This window comes from Podarcis filfolensis (assembly GCF_964270895.1).
Source record: "Podarcis filfolensis genome assembly, chromosome: 8".
In the NCBI taxonomy this organism is placed as follows: domain Eukaryota; kingdom Metazoa; phylum Chordata; class Lepidosauria; order Squamata; family Lacertidae; genus Podarcis; species Podarcis filfolensis.
In genome coordinates, this window is record NC_139611.1 from 21,185,340 (window position 1) to 21,206,077 (window position 20,738).

General features: G+C 44.3%; 1 protein-coding gene across 2 annotated transcripts in view; it reads right to left on the reverse strand.

Moving 5' to 3' along the window:
• Window positions 1-20,738, reverse strand: part of LOC310769552 (uncharacterized protein) — a 135,381-nt gene that overhangs the window by 25,059 nt on the left and 89,584 nt on the right. For both annotated transcript variants that reach the window (XM_083629034.1, XM_083629033.1), the window contains exons 3-4: window positions 6,617-6,791; window positions 1,664-1,817 (exon numbers count right to left, since the gene is read on the reverse strand). In XM_083629034.1, coding sequence (XP_083485160.1) covers window positions 1,664-1,817; window positions 6,617-6,791 — 329 coding nt within the window. The remainder of the gene's footprint in view (window positions 1-1,663; window positions 1,818-6,616; window positions 6,792-20,738) is intronic.

Here is a 20,738-nt window from a genome sequence, read left to right on the forward strand (position 1 = left end):
TCTGGCGGTTCCCTCATTGCGAGAAGCGAAGTTACCATAGTAAAGTACCTACACTAAATTACTGAATCTGGAACTTCATGTTGAAGACAGCACATGGTACCAGGAGTGAAATGCATTGTGTGAAGTGTACTATGGAATGTTTGAGAACCCCACATTCTTTATCTTTTTCACATGAAGCAGCTGACGAAATGGAAGAGAGAGAAGTTTGAGAACAGTGAGAAAGGAGATGCACTGAAAAGAAAAAAGTGGCTGTTTTAAACAATGGCAGAACTTTGAGTCAAGAGGGGGTGGAGGAACACTGATAGGAAAATAGTGTTATTAAACAACAGCAGAGCTTTGATTAAAGCAGGTACACCGAGGGGTCATCTTTTAAGAAAAAATCAGTTTTAACAAGAAGAAATAGCAGAGATGGGCACAACACAGAAGCTAACAAAGCAGAGCCTTTCGAAACACCCTTCTCACTGTGCTCAAACCATGTTTCAAGCTGACATTTCCCCCCTCAATGTTATCCCTTGCTAGGTCTACTCAAACTTCTGCCACTGTTTAAAATAACCACTTTCCCCCTCTCAATTTTTCTACATCTCTGCTTTGCTCTGCTTTGCTCAAACCTCTACTTTGTGTCTGTGTGGCAAGTGGTCCCACCACTACCCTGCTGCCTCATTGCAGGGATGTTGGTAGGGCATTTCCGTGGCCAGTGGCAGCTTGTGCCATTGAGATTGGTAGGATGGGATGCAGGGAGCTCTACTGTCATTGGCATCAGAGGCAATGACAGAGAGAGTGACAAATGTTAGTTTTGTCCTCATCCTCTTCTTTGCTCAGTAACACTGGCTCTGAAGAGGAGGAAGCTGGCAGGCATTGCCACCCTCCTAGATTGGTTATAAGTTAGAAGGCAATGGAGCTGGCATCTGGCTGAAGGCAGACTGGAGTGCCCCTTCTGCCCTGATGAACCAACCTCCACTTACCATGGCTCTGCCCTCCCACACCCTCTGCTAGTGTCTGAGACCTTCTGCATGCAAAGCAAGCACTCTGTCACTTAGTTATGGCCCATCCCTAGGAACAAAACAATCCTAGCTGGCTAGGCTAGGTTCCAGCCTCAGCCCATGCAGTTCCAAATCCCATGAAACTCCCAATGTCCTTTACCAATTTCAGCGGGTCACAACCAACCACTGAATCAACTCAGCTAAAAAGCAGATGGAGACTGGGGGTGGGGATTATGGAATGAGTTGTTTTTTCCCCATTTCCATTTTAACATTGCAATGGCAAAGCCATCACGTTTTCTATCATTACTGGGGGCTGGGGAAAGCAGAAAAGTCCTCCCCTGCTATACCCCCCCACCCCAGGAGAATGAAAAGGAAGAGATCGGTTAATTTGATTAGGACCTGCTTAGACAGCAAAATAACCGTCCGCAAAGAGATGGGGAACCCGGTGGTAAAACGATCAGTTTGGTCATAAAAAAAACACACGACAACCTGAGTGTGATGGAACGTTTGTTTGAATGAACACTATGGTAACTATACAGATCCTAATAGGCAAAGCTGCTCGATTAATTCAGCCCTCTAGTGAATCTGTTATCACCATAGTAACACCCTAGTATTGTTATCGGGGAACCTGCTGAAGTGTAGTGAGACGTTAGCATCTGGTAAGCATCTGCAGAGCTACTTACTCAGGTTATAGCATGACTGGAGTGAAGCTGAGGAGAAGGAACTGTGGGCTACGGAGTCTCCCGAGTGCCATATTTCAGAAGCAGAGATACCCGCTGGGGGTCTTGTAGCGCATCTGGGATTGCAGTCTGGAAGAGGGTGGAATTCAGAGGTCTCCTAGGTTGCAAACAGAAACCCATACAGATTGCAGTGGTGGTACTTATTTACATCACAGATATAAATTCTAATGCAAAAGTAGTTAAGAATATATTCTTAACTACCTTTGCATTAGAAGAAAAGTTCAAGGCGATTTGCACAAATATAAAAAAACCAACGAAAAGGAGAAACGTTGTTGGCATTCGTCTGCCTTGAGAGACAATGGAGTGTGCCTCTGCGGATGAAGTCAAACGGCTGTGGCTGCAGAGACTAGTAACTCAGAACTGCTGCCTCCTGCATTGTTTTTAGCGCATTAGCAGCACTGGAGTGACCTCTCTGGGGCGCAAGCCTGGGCAGTGTGTGTGGAGGTCCTGCGCTGCCCAGATGACAAGACTCTTGGATCTTGGCATCACTGATGTGGTCCAAAAAAGAAAAGCAGAGCAATACATTTGGGACCAGCTTGGTTGCTGGGCGGAGGTGTACAAGATGCCATCCAAACATCTTTGGGACACCGCTCTGGATTAAGCATTGAAAAAAAAGAAAATCAAGGAAGAACCCCCCCCCCCCCAGGACAGAAGAGGATGCAGGTTTGCATAAAATGTGCAAGTGCTAATTTATAAGTATATAGGCAAAATCAAGGGGTGGGGAACATTCCCTTCTGGGCAGTTGGGAGGAACACTTGCTAGAATTAGTGCCCAGTGCCCACCAGAACTTGTGGGACAGGAAGGAGCAGGAAGACCAACAGTAGGTGGCACCAGACCCAACGACAGACAAAGCCAACTAATTCTAGTTTCCTCTCCCACCTCCTCGCTGAGTTCTACAAGGGCAACACTGAGACTATGGATGTGGAGGCTGGCAGCCAGGGCTACTCATAAGATGGGATAGGCAAATCTGTTGATTTTTGTTTATCTCCGCTTCTAATTTTCCCTGGTTTTAAGTCCAGTTCTCTGTTTTGACACCAGCTCCTCACCTTAAAAGTCAGAAAAATTCATTGGCATTTTGGGGCAAATTTATCTCAATGTAGCCTTTTTTTTGTATGCTATTTTTGCCCGATAGACACACTTCTGCAAAACAATTTCACCCAATATAAAGCATTCCTGTATGTCACCTTCACTAATGAATGCATTTATATGCACACTCTGCCCCAGTGTATTCACTTTTGCATGTGTTTCTAAGAACTGCATTGCAAAATTTGGAGAGGTATTAATTTCAAAAGGTTTATTTATTTTGTAAATAAATTTCATATTCGTTCTGGAAAGTGCAAAATAGGTAGGCTTGCCTTTAAATACAAAACGAATAAAATTTCTCCCACCGTCCCTAGACTGAGATCAGCGGGGCAGTGCCCCACTTGCACTCCACTGCTTGCTGGCAGGCATTTTAACTGCTGGCTGTCTCTCAGCCTTAGGCCTGCTTCCTGACGTGCCTCTGCTTCATTTTAAAGCTGTCCCCAGCTAAAGACGTTTCTGGGCTTCAGGCAGAATTAAGCATTTCCTGAGCTATCCAGCACAGCCTCTGACGTTATGGGCTGCAGCTGCCAGAGTCTCCACCCCTGCCTTTCAGAGTCTGGAAACAATGTCTGCAGTTTCCCTCCTTTCCTTTCCCACCATCTGCGCAACGATTTTGGGTTTTTTCCAGTGTCTGCCACCACCTGTGGTTCGTTAGATGACAACAAGATAGGGAAACACTTGGATCCATGAAATGTACAGCTGCGAAAGAAAAGCTTTCTGATCCTTCCAAAACTGTGTCGGCTTACATGTGGTGCTTCGCAGCATGTCTATGCATAGTTTTGCATGCACAACAAGTGTGCCTCAGAGTGGCACTTCACAAGTCATGCCAGCTCCTCAACTTTGAACATGGAGACACACAATTTTAATTTACTCCTCCTTACTCTCTCTGAAATCTGACCTCCCGGTTTTGTCTCCCCTTTCTTCTTCTTCTTCTTCCCCTGTGCTCCCCTTTATTCTTGCACACGACTAGAAGTTAAGGCAGTGGTCTGAGAACTGAACTCAAAGGCAAAACGCTTTGCAAGAAATCTCAAGCTGATTAAAATTGTTCTTGCAAAACATGGTCTGCTAGACTGAATCAGATCAGTAGACAAGTTCTCCACTCCTCTGACAGTTATAACAAGATAAAAAGTTGCTAGGGCAGGTTTTAGGTTGACCTAATTTCAAATGCTTCTTTCAAAGGTGAACCCTAAGAATTTTATGCCAAGTCCTCCCCAGCTTTCTTATGGTTATATCTTAATAAGGTCTTGTTCAAACATAAAACTAAATCTATAGAATAACATTGCATGAATGAGCCATGGGACTATGTGCTTCCACCCAACCCTCTCCTCCACCATGGCCATAAGATTGGAAGCTTTCATTTCTATTTTTTGACTAACCAGAGTTTACCCATATGTGGTTAATCTAAACTATGGTTTAATGAAACAAGGCTAACTGTGCATCTTTTCAATCTGCTACCCAGGTGCTAACTGTTGATGGGCAATTTCAAGAACCCTGCAACTCTCCCTTTTTTGTTTTTTTCCAAACATGAAGTCATTCTTTACACAGCACATAGTTAAACTATGGCATTCACACTGCAAAGAGTTAGCGATTGCCACCAACTTGGGTGGCATTAAAAGAGGATTAGAAAAAAAATCATGGGGCGGGGCAGGTGGGAGGTAAGGCTATCAGAGGTTGCCAGCCACAATGGCGTTGTTCTTTCTCCAGTATCAGAACCATTCAACCTGTGAATACAAGTTCCTGGTGATGTCAATTAGGAAGAGTACTGTTGTGCCCTTATGTAGACGACAGCTTCCAAGAGTTAATTGTTTGTCCACCAAAAAGAGGAATATTAGCCCATCAAAAAGAGCACAGTCCTGTGGAAAGTAGGACCAATAGACAGTATAACTTGGATTAATATACCATATTTTTCCGTGTATAAGACTAGGTCCCCGCCCAAAAAAATAATGTCCAAAATTTGGGGGTGTCTTATACATGGATAGATATTCCCCCATTTTCTTAAACTGGAGTCCCCCAAAATTGGGGGCATCTTATACATGTGGGCGTCTTATGGACGGAAAAATACGGTAATCTAGATACAGTATCCAGGGATTTTGGGGGGACAATATTTCCTGGTACTGATTAATTGGAACCTCCATTTCTGCTGCCCATGGCAGACATTTTGAGCTGGCACCCACAGCACTTTCACCAATATATGAATACTGGCACCATTTTTTTAAACACCTTCTTCCCTGCACTTATAATACCTATGTTAAAATAGTTCTTCAGGTAAAATTGTAAACCAAACCTGTTCTCCGGCATAACCAGGGTGCTAGAGGTACGAAAGGGGCCGTTCGTGCTATCATTCTAAGAGAAAAAAAATCATCTGTGGTATTGCTGCCATTGCCTCAGGAGGCTCTCCTGGTCTCCCACCTTTTCAATGGTTTTACTTTCCTTACAACAAACACTGAGCTTGTTTACCTGATAGGAAGACAATTTTCTGCTCCTGGAGGTCACCTCCTAATTGTTCTGGTTCCCTGCTAAACCTAACTGGTTCCCATTAATTTTCCTCATAGGCACACCCACGCTTGCTTGCTGAATCTGTGACTGCCACGGAACAGGTGAGCTAACCTCGTGTAAAGAGCGGAGAATCTTGAAATAAAACAGGGTTTGAGCTGGGGGGTGTGTGTGGAAAGAAGAGTGTGACAGGACAGGCATTGGATCAATTCCAGCTTAGCTGCCCACCAAGCACAGGGGACAAAAGGTGTCTGTCGAGAGGGAAGAACCATGCCCAGCAACTAGTAACCGTAATATAAACTATATTGTGCATTTATTAAGTGCCTACAGTGGTGAGGCCCTGTACACAGAACCAGACATGCTCACTAGCAGATGTTCAGTGAGATAGACATGGCCAGGAAGGACTTTCCTCTTTCGGTAATCATTCTAAGAGATTTACTATCCCCAGCCGGAATGGAAACTGCTTTTGTACCGGCAGTTGTTTTAATTGTTTTTATACCTGCAATTGTTTTATATATGTTGCAATGTGAAATTGCTTTGAGGTGCTTTATAAGAAGAGGTTCATTAATGGTGAAGACAGCATTTCAGGGAAGCAAAGGAAAGTAAAGCTTGGCTGTTGGATCAGGCCAGCGGCCTGTCTAGTCCAGCCTCCTGTCCTCACAGTGTCCAATCAGATGCCTGGGGAAAACTCGCAAGCAGGAACCAGGCACAAGAGCACCCTTCCCTCCTGTGGCTTCCAGCAACTGGAGGTAGAGGATAGCAATCATGGCTAGTAGCCATTGATAGCCTTTTGTGGCTAGCAGACAATGATATAGTTGATAGATGAACACTTTTATTATTCCTCTGTTTTACTCTGGGTTATGCCTTTTAAATGAATGCTGGGTAAGTTCTATATTTTAATATTTTGCAAGTCACTTTGACACATCTTGCAAACGGTGCCAAACAAATATAATAAATAAGCAAACATTCTCATGGTTGCTAATCATATGCCCATTATGGGAAGTCCACAAGCACAACTCTCGGTTGTGCGGTTTCCAATAAGTGTTGTCCAAAGGTTCAGATATCTCTTTTTGCTTTTTTCTAGAAAAGAAAAAAGAAAAAAAGCTTTCTGGAGTTAAGGGGAGAAATTTGATTCGGTTCTCATTTTAGTGCAATCCTATCTATTTCGCACTTCTTTCAGAATAATCTGCAGAAATGAAACACAGCTACCTTTCAAAAGTTGCACTTCTCTGAATTTTTGCAATGCAGTTCCTCAAGCAAAAGAGAGAGAGAGAGAAAGAGTACAAAATGTCCTTATTAAGGGAACGTGTACAGTGGTACCTTTGGTTGCGAATGGGATCCATTCCAGAGGCCCGTTTGCAACATGAAAAGCCCGCAACCTGAAGCGCTGTATCTGCGCAGGTGCACGGTGCAATTTGGCGCTTGTGCCCATGCAAGAGCGGCGAAACCCAGCAGTAACCCTTTCCGGTACTTCTGGGTCGCCGTGGGATGCAGCCTGAAAAAACGTAACATGAAGCAAACGTAACATGAAGTATGACTGTACTTACAAATGAAAATACCAGAAATGCATTATTTTAGGGGAAATTGCTAGCAAAAATATACATATTAGGAAAAATGCCCACTAAACTACTGATGAATTTTCATGAGAAAGTGTGAGAAAATGAAATCTCTACTTCTAAGGTGATGCTTAGGGTGACATATATGTGCATCATAACTCAAAAACAAAGTATGCTTTATTTTATTTTTAAAACTCTCACTTTTTTCTTACATGCAAACTTAAGTGACTAATAAATAGGCGAACTTGTGTGATTAATTGACTAACAGGCCAACTCTCTGTATGTTGACTCAGTAGTAAGTCACACCATTGTTCAATAGGACTTACTCCAGACTAAGATTTATGCCAAGGAAGAAAATACAGCAATAAAAATACATACTGTAAACGTATTAGAAACACAGAGGACAAATCTATTATCACTGGTGCTGCCCAAATGCCCTTGCTTACCCACCCATGCTAGGCTCAACAGAAAGGACAAGTGACATAACAGACACTAGCCAATCAGTGTTGTGGGCATCCAGCTTCTGCTACAAAGCGATAGAGACATTTTTATTGAGCTAAACCCTAGAGATGAGTAGGTACATCTATACATGATGCAGCAAGTGTGCTTCCACAATGGCATAAATTAATATACATTTTGATGCGCCCTCAGTGATGGATTTTGCTTTCTTGGTAGGGAAATCCAGCGCTCTCACCAAGTTGTATTTACATTGCTGATCATATTGAAACATTGGACTTTATGGCTGGGATATGGATATATAGATAGATAATAGATTTAAATCAATTAACGCTGCAAACTTATACATGCACATGATTTCTGTTTAGAAATTTTGAATCGTGGATTTCAAACGTGGAGAATTTGCTTAATTTCAAAATACAGGCAAAATGGTATGTTCAGATCAACACCATTCTCCATTGCAAATCACGATTCTGCTCCCTACGCTACCTTACACTCGCACAGTATTTTTCTAGTATCTGTTGATAAATCTTGGGATAGCAGCCAGATTAGAACAGGAAGCTTGACACAACTGATCTTGGTGGGAGGTGCTGCTGGTTATCTTTCATCCTCCCGCTCTCCAGATGTTGCTGAAAATGCCCAGAAGTGAAACATTTGTAATTAAATATGAATTTTTCTCCTCCCCGCCCCCTGCCTTTCCTTCCAGCTGGCTGTCTAGCATCAAGTAGCAGGAATATGTAATAATCACAACCGAAACTGCTGTAAAGCTTTGATGGCCCAGAATCACCCAAAAACCTATGCCAGGCTGAAGAGGAGTAACATTTTAAGATAATCTCCAACACAGACTAAAAAGCAGTGGGGTGCTGCAATCAAGGCAATTTTGCTTGTTGTTGCAAAATTAATGCTGCCTCTGCTTTAACCTTCCTACAGTTGCACCCCCCCCCAGCCTTCTTCTGTGTTGGAATGCTTGCTTTTAACTGGATTATATAACAGTGACACAGTTCCACAGCACAGTGGCTGTTTCCAAGCTTTGCTTGGTCTGCCAGCTGCAACCCTATCTGGAAAAGAGATAGGCTGGGCTAAAATATCTATGCCATGGCGAACTCCAAGTTAGACTACTGTAATTCACTGTAGGCGGGGCTTCCTTTGAAGACTGTTTGGAAACTGCATTTAGTGCAGAATGCCAATACTAAACCGTATTTTTCACTCTATAGGACATACCGGACCATAGGACGCACCTTGTTTTAGAGGGGGAGAACAAGAAAAAAAATTCTCCCCCTCTCTGCTCAGCGCCCCTTCAGCGAAGCGGCAGGAGAAACGGAGCCCCTTCCATTTCTCCTCCTGCTTAGCTGAAGGGGTGCTGTGCCTTAGCTGAAGGGGCACTTACCCTTCAGCGAAAGGAACCCGAAGCCTCCGGAGCGCAGTGGGAGCTCCCGCCGCGCTCCGGAGGCTTCAGGGGGCTATCTTTGAAGCCTGGCGAGTGAGAGAGGTTGGTGTGCACCGACCCCTCTCACTCTCCAGGCTTCAGCGAAAGCAACGCGAAGCCTCCAGAGTGCGGCGGGAGCGCTTCCACTGCGCTTCGGAGGCTTCGCGTTGCTATCGCTGAAGCCAAGGAGCCTGCATTCGCTCCATACGACACACACACATTTCCCCTTAATTTTTGAAGGGGAAAATGTGCATCTTATAGAGCGAAAAATACAGTACTAACTGGGACTGGGCATTATGGTCACATTATAGCCATGCTGTTCTATCTCTGACTTCCAATCAATTTCTGCACTGAATTTTAAAGTGCTGCTTATGACCGTTAAATACTTCCCTCCCAACTTAGAGATGGACAAATTGCAACATTTTGTTGCAGCCCTCCCAATAAATAATGGAGGTCATATCCATCAATGACCAGATTTTGTGTTCAGGCGTGGGATGCCTTTCTGAGCAAACAGGAACAGATGGCTGTTTCCCACTGGAGTATTGGTGGGAGTGTTGGATGTGGACAGAGGAGACCTGAGTTCAAATCCATCCACAATCATGAAACTCACGGCATGATGTTGGGCCAACCATGGTCTCTCAGATTAATCTACCTCACAGGGTTGCTGTTCTGAGGATAAAATGGGGAGGAGGAAGAGCATGTTGTACACTATCCTGAGCTCCTTAGAAGGGCACACAAAAAAAGAGCAACAAATAAACTGATTGCTATATCCTGCTGGTGGATTTCTCAGGGACATCTGGATGTCTACTGCTTGGGACAGAGGAACGCTGGACTAGACAGGCCTTTGGTCTGACCCTCTTGCTATCTTATCAGGAAACCGAATTATTTTAATTGCAACCCTCTTTCTGATGCGGTTTGATTCCTCCAGAGGGAAATGCCTCAGCAAGCCAAGCGCAGCCTGCAGCATGCCTCTTTAGAGCTATTCTATTTAAGCCACAGATGCTAAATGAATTCAGCAGACAGACAGAGTAATGGAATGCCAGTGTTCCAGTCTGCTGCCTTGAAGCGAAAGGGTTCCTTTTTTATATTAATTTCTCGTCTCATTTTCCAAAGCTGCCCCTGGGCTCCGTACTTTAGATGCAGGATTCTTGTCAGACTCGCTAACCTAATTTGGAAATAATTAAATTTTAAAATATTAAAGGGATTAAATGTATTTCTCCTTTCAACCGACCAACTCCTCCCTCTCCCTTCTGCTGTCCCTCTAAAGATTGGTGCATTTTGCTTTTAGGATTTAAAAAGGAGGCAGACACGAGTTTTGCAGGGGAGGCAGCTCGGAATGTGCTGCCGATGTATCTGATTTGTTACTGCCATTTCCTTGCTGGGTGCCAACAGAGAGCTGGAGAAACAGGAGTTAATTTTATATAATTTCAATAAGAAGCTCCTGGAAAGTTTGTGGAAAGGATGGTGAAACCCATATCCTACCCAGGTTCACGGTTCTTGTATTAATTTGCAAGGCCCTTAACAGCTTAGATTGAGGTCTTTTGAACTTCCATTGCCTACTGAAATTAAAAACAACAACAATAATAATAATCCAGCAAGCATTTTGAACTGAATTCTGATTTTATAGTGTAACCTCATTTCTATTTCCATAGCTTGGTAGCAAAGCACGTGTTCTGCACCCAAAAGGTCCCAGGACCAATACTTGGCATCTCCAGCTAAAGAGACTACAGTAGAGAGCACCCCTGCCTCAGACATACTGGAAAGCCTCTACCAATCATAATAAACAGTTCTGGATGGAATGGACCACTGATTTGACAGGGTGCATGTGGTATGGAGCGGAGACATTGCTCAGTGGTACAGCCCATGTGGAAACTGGCAGAAAGGTCCCAAGTTCAATCCCTGACAGCAGTGAGCACAGAGAACACTGTAATGTGAGCAGGAAGTAAAGTGATTTGAAAATTGCTATACAATGGGGAATCAAGTCCTGGGTGACACCAACTGTCAAAGGTTGCGTACACAACACACATTTAAAGCACGTTCTTTCCACCCTGCCGAAGAATCCTGGGAACCATAGTTTACCTCTCACAGAGTGGTAATTCCAAGCTCCCTTAACAAACTACACTTCTCAGGGGAACAGGCTGCCCTGCCCTAAATGCACCTCTGAAAGCAGAAGTACACAGAACTGCCCCAATACCATCATGAGCACAAATCTTCATGAACGCACAATAAAAAATGGGCCCCACAATGAATATGAAAGGCTATGGGTGGCTCAAAGCAGCCCTAACCACTTGCAGACCAAAGTTATAAAATGAGAGGCAGAACTGATGTAGGGGAAGGGGAAGTGACTTCAGTCACAAAGCCTCAGAAGCAACTCTGGCCGTTGGGATGGAAAGTCTTTGACATCTGTCTTCCAGAGCCACATGCTACCCTCACAAACCTTGCTATCTCCTTGGGAGCTTACTTAAAACCCACTATGGGAGATCAAGCAAGGATTTTCCTAATATCCCATGACTTGCACCTTCCCGTGACTCACAGTTAAAATTGCAAGAAGGAACAACAAGCGTTCAGAAATGGTGTTTGCTCTTGCTATCACCTCAGAAATGCTTTCCTGGACTAGATGGGCCATTGGCTTGACCCAGCAGGCTCCTATTTGTTTGGATTTGATATCCCGCTTTATCACTACTCGAAGGAGTCTCAAAGCAGCTAACATTCTCCTTTCCCTTCCTCCCCCACAACAAACACTCTGTGAGGTGAGTGAGGCTGAGAGACTTCAGAGAAGTGTGACTAGCCCAAGGTCACCCAGCAGCTGCATGTGGAGGAGCGGAGACACGAACCCGGTTCCCCAGATTATGAATCTACCACTCTTAACCACTAGCACAGGGCTAGAGAACCTTGGGCCCATCACCAAATAGCTCCCGTCAGGCTGGCCCTCAAGAGCCCACACCTTCTCTCCAGGTCATACTCCTCATTGACTCTGGTTCGCACCCTTCTTAAGTATTTTTGCCTGGCTGGAATGAGTCCTTGAACTCTGATAATGGCTCTTGCTTGCCTGGATGGAGGATACATATGGGGAGTGTGAATGTGTATAGAAATTGGCCTACTGAAGAAAGATAACATTTGCTTTCCTTGTTTTGCCCTCTTTTTTCCTTGCCCACCACTGGCATGTGGCCCACAGAAGGTGGCACAGAACAGCATGTGGCCCCTGGGCTGAAAAGCTCCCCCCCCAGCTCTAACCACCACACTTGCCACACTTTAGTCCTCAAGCCATCTGATGCCTCGTGGTCTCGTAAAAATCCAAACTGTCTGTTCCATCAATAAAAAAGGATGGCACCCAGAACACAGAAGTGTGGGTGGGCATAAGAGTTTAAGAAAAAGATGATGTAGCAGATTTTTTAGAAAGCTTATTGATTAGGGAATTAAAATCACTAGTCACCATTATACATAAAAGAAATTTAAGCATTTGGGAAAACTCAGTAGGGTTGATTTTGAGTCCTAATGTTGTACTTCTGCAAACATAGGCGTTATGTGTTATCCTGAATGCTTTTATGTCCATTGGGGCAGAAGGAATTTAAAGTCCCAGATGCACATATTCTTGGACATGTTAGAATAGTAGAACCATGGAGAATTGTGAATGACATCACATATCATCTAGCCAAACCCCCTATCAATGTACTTATTAGTATTAACCTTTCCATAGTGGGTGTTTACCTTGCTCCTTTTTATTCTGTAGCCAGTACTGATAACTTTTGTTATAGGGTGGCCTATACATATATGTAGGGATGTGTTTGTATGTGGGGGTGGGGTGTTGATTCAGTTCACATTTAAAGGTGAACCAACCTAATTCATATCGTTTCCGAAACAATATGTGACCTGAAACACAGCTATCCTTCAAAATTTGCACTTCTCAAAATTTTGCAGTGCATTTCTACAGCCAAGAAATTCATACAAAACTGCACAAACTAGGTATAGTGTTCATAAAACCGTACATATTTCTGAAAAAAATGTGCAAAAATGTTTATATTTGGCAAAATATCACACACAAAAGATGCATATTTTAGGAGAAGTTCGCACTAATATGCTGATGAACATGGACTTTTTAAAAATAAACAAATCGCAAACTGTTGTGGAAATGTGGAGAACTGAATTTAAGATTGTAGAAATGAGAACCACCCATCCCTATAGATAGGAAATGAATTTGCATGCTAGCACTTGCTAATCTCTCATTTGCCCTCTTGGCCCTGGGCTTGGGGGACGGCAGAATTGCTGCTTGGCTTGCAAGTGCTCAGCGCCACTGCACACAATCCACGCAGCCATTGCCAGGACCACCTTCCACCTGAAATATTGCTGAATGTCTAAGGAAAGGGAGGGGTAATTGAACAATGGGGACATCCATTGACTTATTTAGATGCAGAGACAAAATATAGGGTCCTATATTTGGTTCTCCCTTCCTCCAATATTTTAGGAAGTGAGAGGGAGGGTCTGTGTAGGATATCTGTGTATTTAATTAGTATCATGAAGCGGACACAGATAAACGCTCTGCTTCCAGGCATAAAGCAGGACCAGGAAGAGTTTCCATGCATATTTGATCCCAAGCCATCTGGCTCGGATTCTGAGCCTTCCTAGGTCCGTGCAGATGACAAAATGCAAGTGTCACCAGAACAGGTGGTGGGATAAAATCGGAAGGAGAGATATTTGGAGTGCAAAGGAAACCCCTAGCTAAAAAAAATAAATAGCTTGCTTGCTCAACTTATCTCTCAAGTTAGCCAGTGTCATGGACTCACAGACATGCACCAACATTCCTGCATCATCGCACGACTCACACCAGTTCAACAGTCTGCTTTTCAACTAATGGTAGTGGGAAAGGAGGTACAGTGGTGTGATGGAGATAGATTTTTGCTACTGCCTTGAGCAGAGTAGGTCTTTTCATGGATCACCTACAACTATCACCCCATTCCTTCCCAGGCAAAGACTCCTTTTGGAATACAGATTCCTCTCATCTGAGCCTCTCAGTCCTAAGCTTCCTTCGCGAATCAATTGAGCATCCATTATTCCTTTCTTTCAGTGCTCGGAATGGACTAATTAAGATTTTAACTAATCCACAGGATTAATTAAAAAATATCTGGGTTATACCTGAATGTAGCTCCTGTAATTTCCAGGTGAACTGAATGTGAATTAAGTTCCTTCTGCAGCGAGAATTTGGGCGATTTTTCATTCAGTTCGATTTTAATTTTAGTTAAAGCAAGCAAGAATTATCATCACAGTGGAAGGATAGATTCTGTCCAGGTAAAAGCACTTGAGGCAGGGCTGGTGAGCATTTTGTGCTTTTACTGGGAGAGGCTTCTAGGGCCATATCTGGCCCCTGGGCTAGAGACTCCCCACACCTGCCTTACTGGGACTCAGCCTGTGATAACCGAAGCACATTCAACAAGTGTTGGATCAAATGATTAAACTCAACTTTTCTTGACACTTTGGGGAGAGCAGTGTAAAAACTCCACCTAAAGATAGATGATTGATAGATAGATAGATAGATAGATAGATAGATAGATAGATAGATGATAGATGATAGATGATAGATGATAGATGATAGATGATAGATAGATAGATAGATAGATAGATAGATAGGATAGATAGATAGATAGATAGATAGATAGATGGAGTATGTGTGTGTCATACCACTTTTAGGTGGGAGTGTACTTACATTTCAACAGAGTAATTGAGGTTTTTTCTTTAAAAAGTAAAGAAAAGAAGCTAAGTGGTAGCTTGGCTTTGCTCAGTAGCCCAGCTGCTGCTCCCTTCAGAAGAAATGTGGCCTGAATGTGCCTAGCAATGACACTACACAATGAAATAGTTCAGATGCCATTTTTATTTCCCACAATGCTCCTGAGCAACAGCACACTGCAGGCATTATGGGAAATAAAAATGGCAGCTGGACTCACATGCTTAGTGTTGCTCTGAGTTGTGCTTCCCACCAATGGAGGAGGAGGCACAGAGAAATGCTTGGCCTGCCCCCCCTCCAACTTGGAACTGGTTTGGGCTCCTTCCTGTTACACATAAGAAGAGGAGGAGTTTGGACTTGATACCCCGCCTTTCACTCCCCTTAGGAGTCTCAAAGCGGCCAATCTCCTTTCCCTTCCTCCCCCACAAGAAACACTCTGTGAGGTGAGTGAGGCTGAGAGACTTCAGAGACGTGTGACGAGCCCAAAGTCACCCAGCAGCTGCATGTGGAGGAGCAGGGAATTGAACCCGGTTCGCCAGATTACGAGTCCACTGCTCTTAACCACTACACCACACTGGCTCTCCACATGCAGTGTGTGTGTGTGTGTGTGTGTGTGTGTGTGTGTGTGTGTGTGGTTATTTTACCATTACTGGATGTATGGGTGCCATTTGCAGCATCAGCCATGTGGTGAGCATAACATTAAAAAACAACAAGAACCCTTTATTCTCCACAGAGCTCAATGTGGTGTCAAAGGAAGCTGCCTTGTACTGAATAGGACCATTGGTCCATCTAGTTCAGTACTATATGCACTGACTGGCAGCAGTTCTCCATAGCAAAGCAGACTACTGAGCCATGGCCCTTCAGTGGAGGCTGGGCCATTGGAGCAAATGGGGCACTGCCTCACAAAGCTCAGTGTGCTCCTAGCCAATCCCCACCAACCTACATATTTACTTGCAACCTGTACTGGGGTGGTGGAACTGTCTTAGTCCCAGTGTTGTCTCTGTAGAGCACAGTAGGGAGGAGGATGGAGACAAGACTAGAAGTAGTTGGTTGTGCCTGTCATTGGTTCTGTCTGATATAAACAGACATCTGCATATTAATATCACAACAACACTGTTGAGGTAGGATAAAATGAGAGCTGGTGACTGGACTTTATGGCTGAGTGGAGATTAGAACCCTGGATTCCAACTCTCTGACCGCCACACTGTGCTAATGTTCTTCTGCCCTAAGGAGGAAACAGACCCTCAGAGGAACAGGCAAACAAAATTGCAAAGGAAGTAGGGGGAAAACAATCAGTCACTAATGCCTATTTCAATGCACAGAGCCTTGACCTTTGAAAGCGACAGGGACTGTGGGAAGATGAACTTGTCCCCTGGCCTTGGAGCTCTCTCAGCTCCATGTTCCCAACTGGGCCGCAGCCAAGGAGAAGCCCAGCCGGCGAAAGGCTCTGGCACAGTCTCTCTTCGGCAGTCAGTTGCAAACCACTTTGCACTCTGCTGCCTCTTTGGAACATACACTCCCTTCCTTCCTGGCTGCCTGGAATATCCCCTGGGGGTGCAGGGAAAGCAGAAGCGGGGCAAAAGGGGCTTTGGGTTTCATCTGCTGGTACTCAAGGCATTGGCCCACCTCCTGCGCTGTGGCCTTTAGTAGCAAGGCTTCTTGGGGTCCGTGGTGGGAAAGAAACAGTTAAGCAGCAAAACTTCCTAACTCTGGAAATAAATTGGCAAAGCAAACATTTCTTGTTTTGTTTTGCTGCAGATGTACTGTACTTGCAGGAGTACCACAGTTTATCATGGGGACAGCTGCCTTCTCTTTTTCCTTGGCAAAGAACGGAGTTGTCGGTTTGTGTGTGTTTTAAATGGCGTTTTAAACGGCAAAAACCATACATTTCATTGCAGAGAATAAAGGCAGAATGGCACGGCTTTGCATTTTACATGTGGCATTTGCTATTCAGAGAGAAAGTGTTTTCTTATGGCTGCTTGCACGAGCCCTCTCTCTGCACATGAGCAAAGGGAGCAAGGCTGTGCATGTTCTCATCTCTCAGGTTTTGGGATTACATGCCCCATCTCGAAAATGGGTACACGTTGAGATGTACTGTGTTTCTATTTAAATTTATGTTACAGTAATTTTTTCTAAGTGTGGATGTTAAGTGTGCATTCAAAATTAATTCTAGGTGTGCCTTATAAATGTGCACGGGAAAGGACCATAGGTTAGGGGTACAGCACCTCAGTGGCTCAAGGTTCCAGGTTCAGCTCTCAGCACCTGCATATAAAACTGGGAATTGTCCCCTGTCTGAAACCCTGGAGAGCTTCTGTTAATCAGTGCGGATAATAAATACTGAGTTACATGGAGCAATGATCTAACTTGATAAGGGCAGCAGCTTCCTATGTACATATAGAAGTGTGTGTATGTGTGATATCTATCTGCACTAGTCCATTGTCACACTGACGTGGGTGGCACTGTGGGTTAAACCACAGAGCCTAGGACTTGCCCATCAGAAGGTTGGCGGTTCGAATCCCCGCAACGGGGCGAGCTCCCGTTGCTCGGTCTCTGCTCCTGCCAACCTAGCAGTTCGAAAGCACGTCAAAGTGCAAGTAGATATATAGGTACCACTCCAGCGGGAAGGTAAATGGCGTTTCCGTGCGCTGCTCTGGTTCACCAGAAGCTGCTTAGTCATGCTGGCCACATGACTCAGAAGCTGTATGCCGGCTCCCTCAGCCAATAAAGCGAGATGAGCGCCGCAACCCCAGAGTCGGCCATGACTGGACCTAATGGTCAGGGGTCCCTTTACCTTTATTGTCACACTGGTGATGGCCTGTACATGCTCCAGGGTGAGGGGAGAATCTAAAACAGGCAGGTGGAGGGGCAAGTGAGTGGGGTGGTAGGTGAGCAAGCTGGGGTTTGTGGTGGCAGGGCAAGCAAGAATGGTGATCGGGGGTTGGGATTTGAAATGAGCAAGCAAGAGGAGCAGCGGGCAAGTAAATTGGACTAAGATAACCCTTGTCTTAGCTACTGTGCTGAGCTAAGAGGAGCAGGAGAGGAGCAAAGGGGCTGGAATCTCCTTCCTGGAACCTAACAGGTTTGCGCTATGTCAGGAACAGGGAAGCTGTAGGGTTGCCATATTTCAAAAAGTAAAAACCAGGGCACCCGGTCAATTCAATCTGCCATTGAAATCCCGGTAATGTCTAGGAAAATCTGGACATAAGGCAGCCCTAGAACCTGTGGTCCTCCAGATGTCTCTTTGCTTATAAATGTATTTATATACCGCCCTCTCACAAAACATCAGGTCAATGTACACTATCATTTAAAAAATAAAATAAAAGCTATACAGAGCAATCATTAAAATGACTGGCTTCTCAGGAAAATGGTTAACAACTTCTTAAGCCTATTGGAATAGAAAACAAACTGTCTCCAAAGTCAAAAGGAATGATACCTGCTGAATCTCTGGCGAAAGAGTGTTGCATAGTACAGAATTCGTGGTGACACTAAATGCCCAACCGGACCTCAGTAACACGGAAGACAACTAACAGTTGTACCCTGCACAATGTAAGGGAGGCCAGTGAGTCTGACATACCAACATCTCAAGCTTGGGTCACTCATCATCTTCGTACTACCACACTCAGCAGAGGTGCTATAAAAGGTGCATGGCAGGGAAGAAATTCAACAGATACAACACAGAGATACAGCCTTCTTTGCCCCTGCACCTGTTGACTTTCTGCTTCTCTTACAGCTGCAGAAAGCACATTTTGTCAGAAGGAGAGAGTGGAAGGTGTATTTCCACTCCAATGCCTTGTGATCAATTTCATTTCCCTTCAATTAGCATTCTTTTCTCTTATTAGAACCATGTGTAGAGATGAACAAATCTGTCCATTTCAGTTTCTCTCAGTTTTTCCACTCCATAGTATTCAGGCCAGTTCTTCACATTTCCACATCAGTTTGCAGTCTCATGAAAATTCACCAGCGTTTTTATGTGCATTATCAATAGAGCGAGATGAGCGCGCAACCCCAGAGTCGTCCGCGAAAGGACCTAACGGTCAAGGGTACCTTTACCTTTATCCCTACAACACACATTTTTTGTATGCAATTGTCCCTAATACAGTGGTACCTCGGGTTACATATGCTTCAGGTTACATACGCTTCAGGTTACAGACTCCACTAACCCAGAAATAGTGCTTCAGGTTAAGAACTTTGCTTCAGGATGAGAACAGAAATTGTGCTCCGGCAGCGCGGCAGCAGCGGGAGTCCCCATTAGCTAAAGTGGTGCTTCACGTTAAGAACAGTTTCAGGTTAAGAACGGACCTTCGGAATGAATTAAGTACTTAACCCGAGGTACCACTGTATAATGCATTCTTGTATGCTATTTTCAGTACTATACGCATTGTTGTGCACACTTTACCTCAGTACATTTTTTTTGTATGCGTGGCTTTTCTGGAGAAGTGCACTGCAAAATTCGGAGAGGTGAGAATTCTGAAGGATGGCTGAGGTTCCGTTTGCATACTTCCTTGTAAATTAGGTAGGTTTGCCTTTAAATGCGAGCTGAATCAAATTTGTGTGTGTCCGTGTCTGTGCATGTACACACATGAGCATCTATATTCCCCTCCTGAGCCTCAGCTGTGCCTAGTAGCATTCAATCTGTTTACACACACAAGAAGAGGCAAGCAACAGCCGCTCAAGATGCTCCGGGGCAGGTAAAAAGGAAACAGAGGGCCTGTTTTGGATGCAAAGGGTAAGCTCTGCCCTCTTGGCAGAATATGCTTGGTGGGTCCTGAAGGCCTTCCTCCCAACCTCCCTACTGTGTTATGATCGGCACTCAAATGCACACCCACTGAGACATGCTCTCAGTGTTAATTTAATTTACAGAAAAAACAACACAGAGGCTAAACAGCAAAGCTCATTAGCACCAGGCAAAACACATAGCATGCAAAGCAAGCTGGGTGAAACGGGAAAGCACTGTGCCACCATCAGCCTCCACAACTGCCTCATGGGGGGGGGGACCTACTGAGAAGAGCTGCTGTGCTCCTTAGACCTGGCACCTTTGAGCAGGCTTTGTACAGGTGGGGCTACCTTTGAAGGTGACTCTTTATTAGAGTCACCTTCAAAGGTAGTCCCACCTGTACATATTATACAGGCATCATCTCTGTTGTCTTTTCAGCACCTACTGAAGGTCATCCTATTTTGCTGAGAACTTTCTCAGTCTGCATCTGTACTGAAATTATTTTCAAGATGTTTTATCTCTTGTTGTTTGCCTCTCTAGGTTAGGAGAAAGGAAAGCCTATAAATCTGATAAATAATAATGTTCTCCTAATATACACATGTTCTCCTAATGCACATGTTCTCGTAATATACACATACCTTTGGTTGGAGAACTGTGTTGCAAAATTCAAAGAACTGCAATTTTGAAGAAAGCCCATACTTTGGTTTGCATGTTTGTTGTTTTGGGAAGTGAAGAAGAAGAAGAAGAAGAAGAAGAAGAAGAAGAAGAAGAAGGAGAAGAAGAAGTTGTTGTTCCAGGGGGGCTTGTTAGAATGCCACATTTGTCTTGATAGGAAGCAGAGAGCTTTGCCCATTTCGCCTCCTAGACAAAATTTTCTACTCCACAGACAAAGCATTTGCCAATCAGGGCTCAATCTCAGGAGATCAGGATTGAGGAGAGGGAGGATGGCAGGAAAGCCAGCCAAGTGCAGAGGTATCCAAAAAAGAGCCTGCTTCAAAGCCTTTGGCAGAGACACAGCTCTGCAGATGCTCTGGGCCCAGCATTTCCTAGGAAGCAAACCACTCAATGCGCTTAGAAAAGGTTGGAGGTGGAGCAGACAGCAAAAGAAAAGAGGTCTGTGAATTAGAAATGAAGACAAAGAATGAAGGCTTCAGGTGAGCTCAGCACAAGAGGGAACACTGATCAGCACCAAGGAAGAGTACAAAGGCTGAAAGAGGCAGCAGAGCAGACAGAGTGTGGAGGGTAGAGGTGGGGAGAAATTTGACCCAGTTAGGCAAGCTTAGTTAATTCACAATTGCCGAAACAGGATGTGAACGAAAGCAGAGCCATCTTTCAAAATTCGCACTCACCAGATTCTCCAGCCAAGTAACGTGTACAAACATGCAGGCACCGGAGTAAAGTGATCCATGAAAATAACATACCAAAAATGCATTATATCTGAGATAAGTACTTTGCAAAAAAAAGTGTTTATTAGGAGAAATGCACACTAAAATGCTGATGAATTTTCATGAGGCTTTCAAAATAATAATAATTCATACACTGATGTAGAAATGCAAAGAGTTTAATTCAAGATT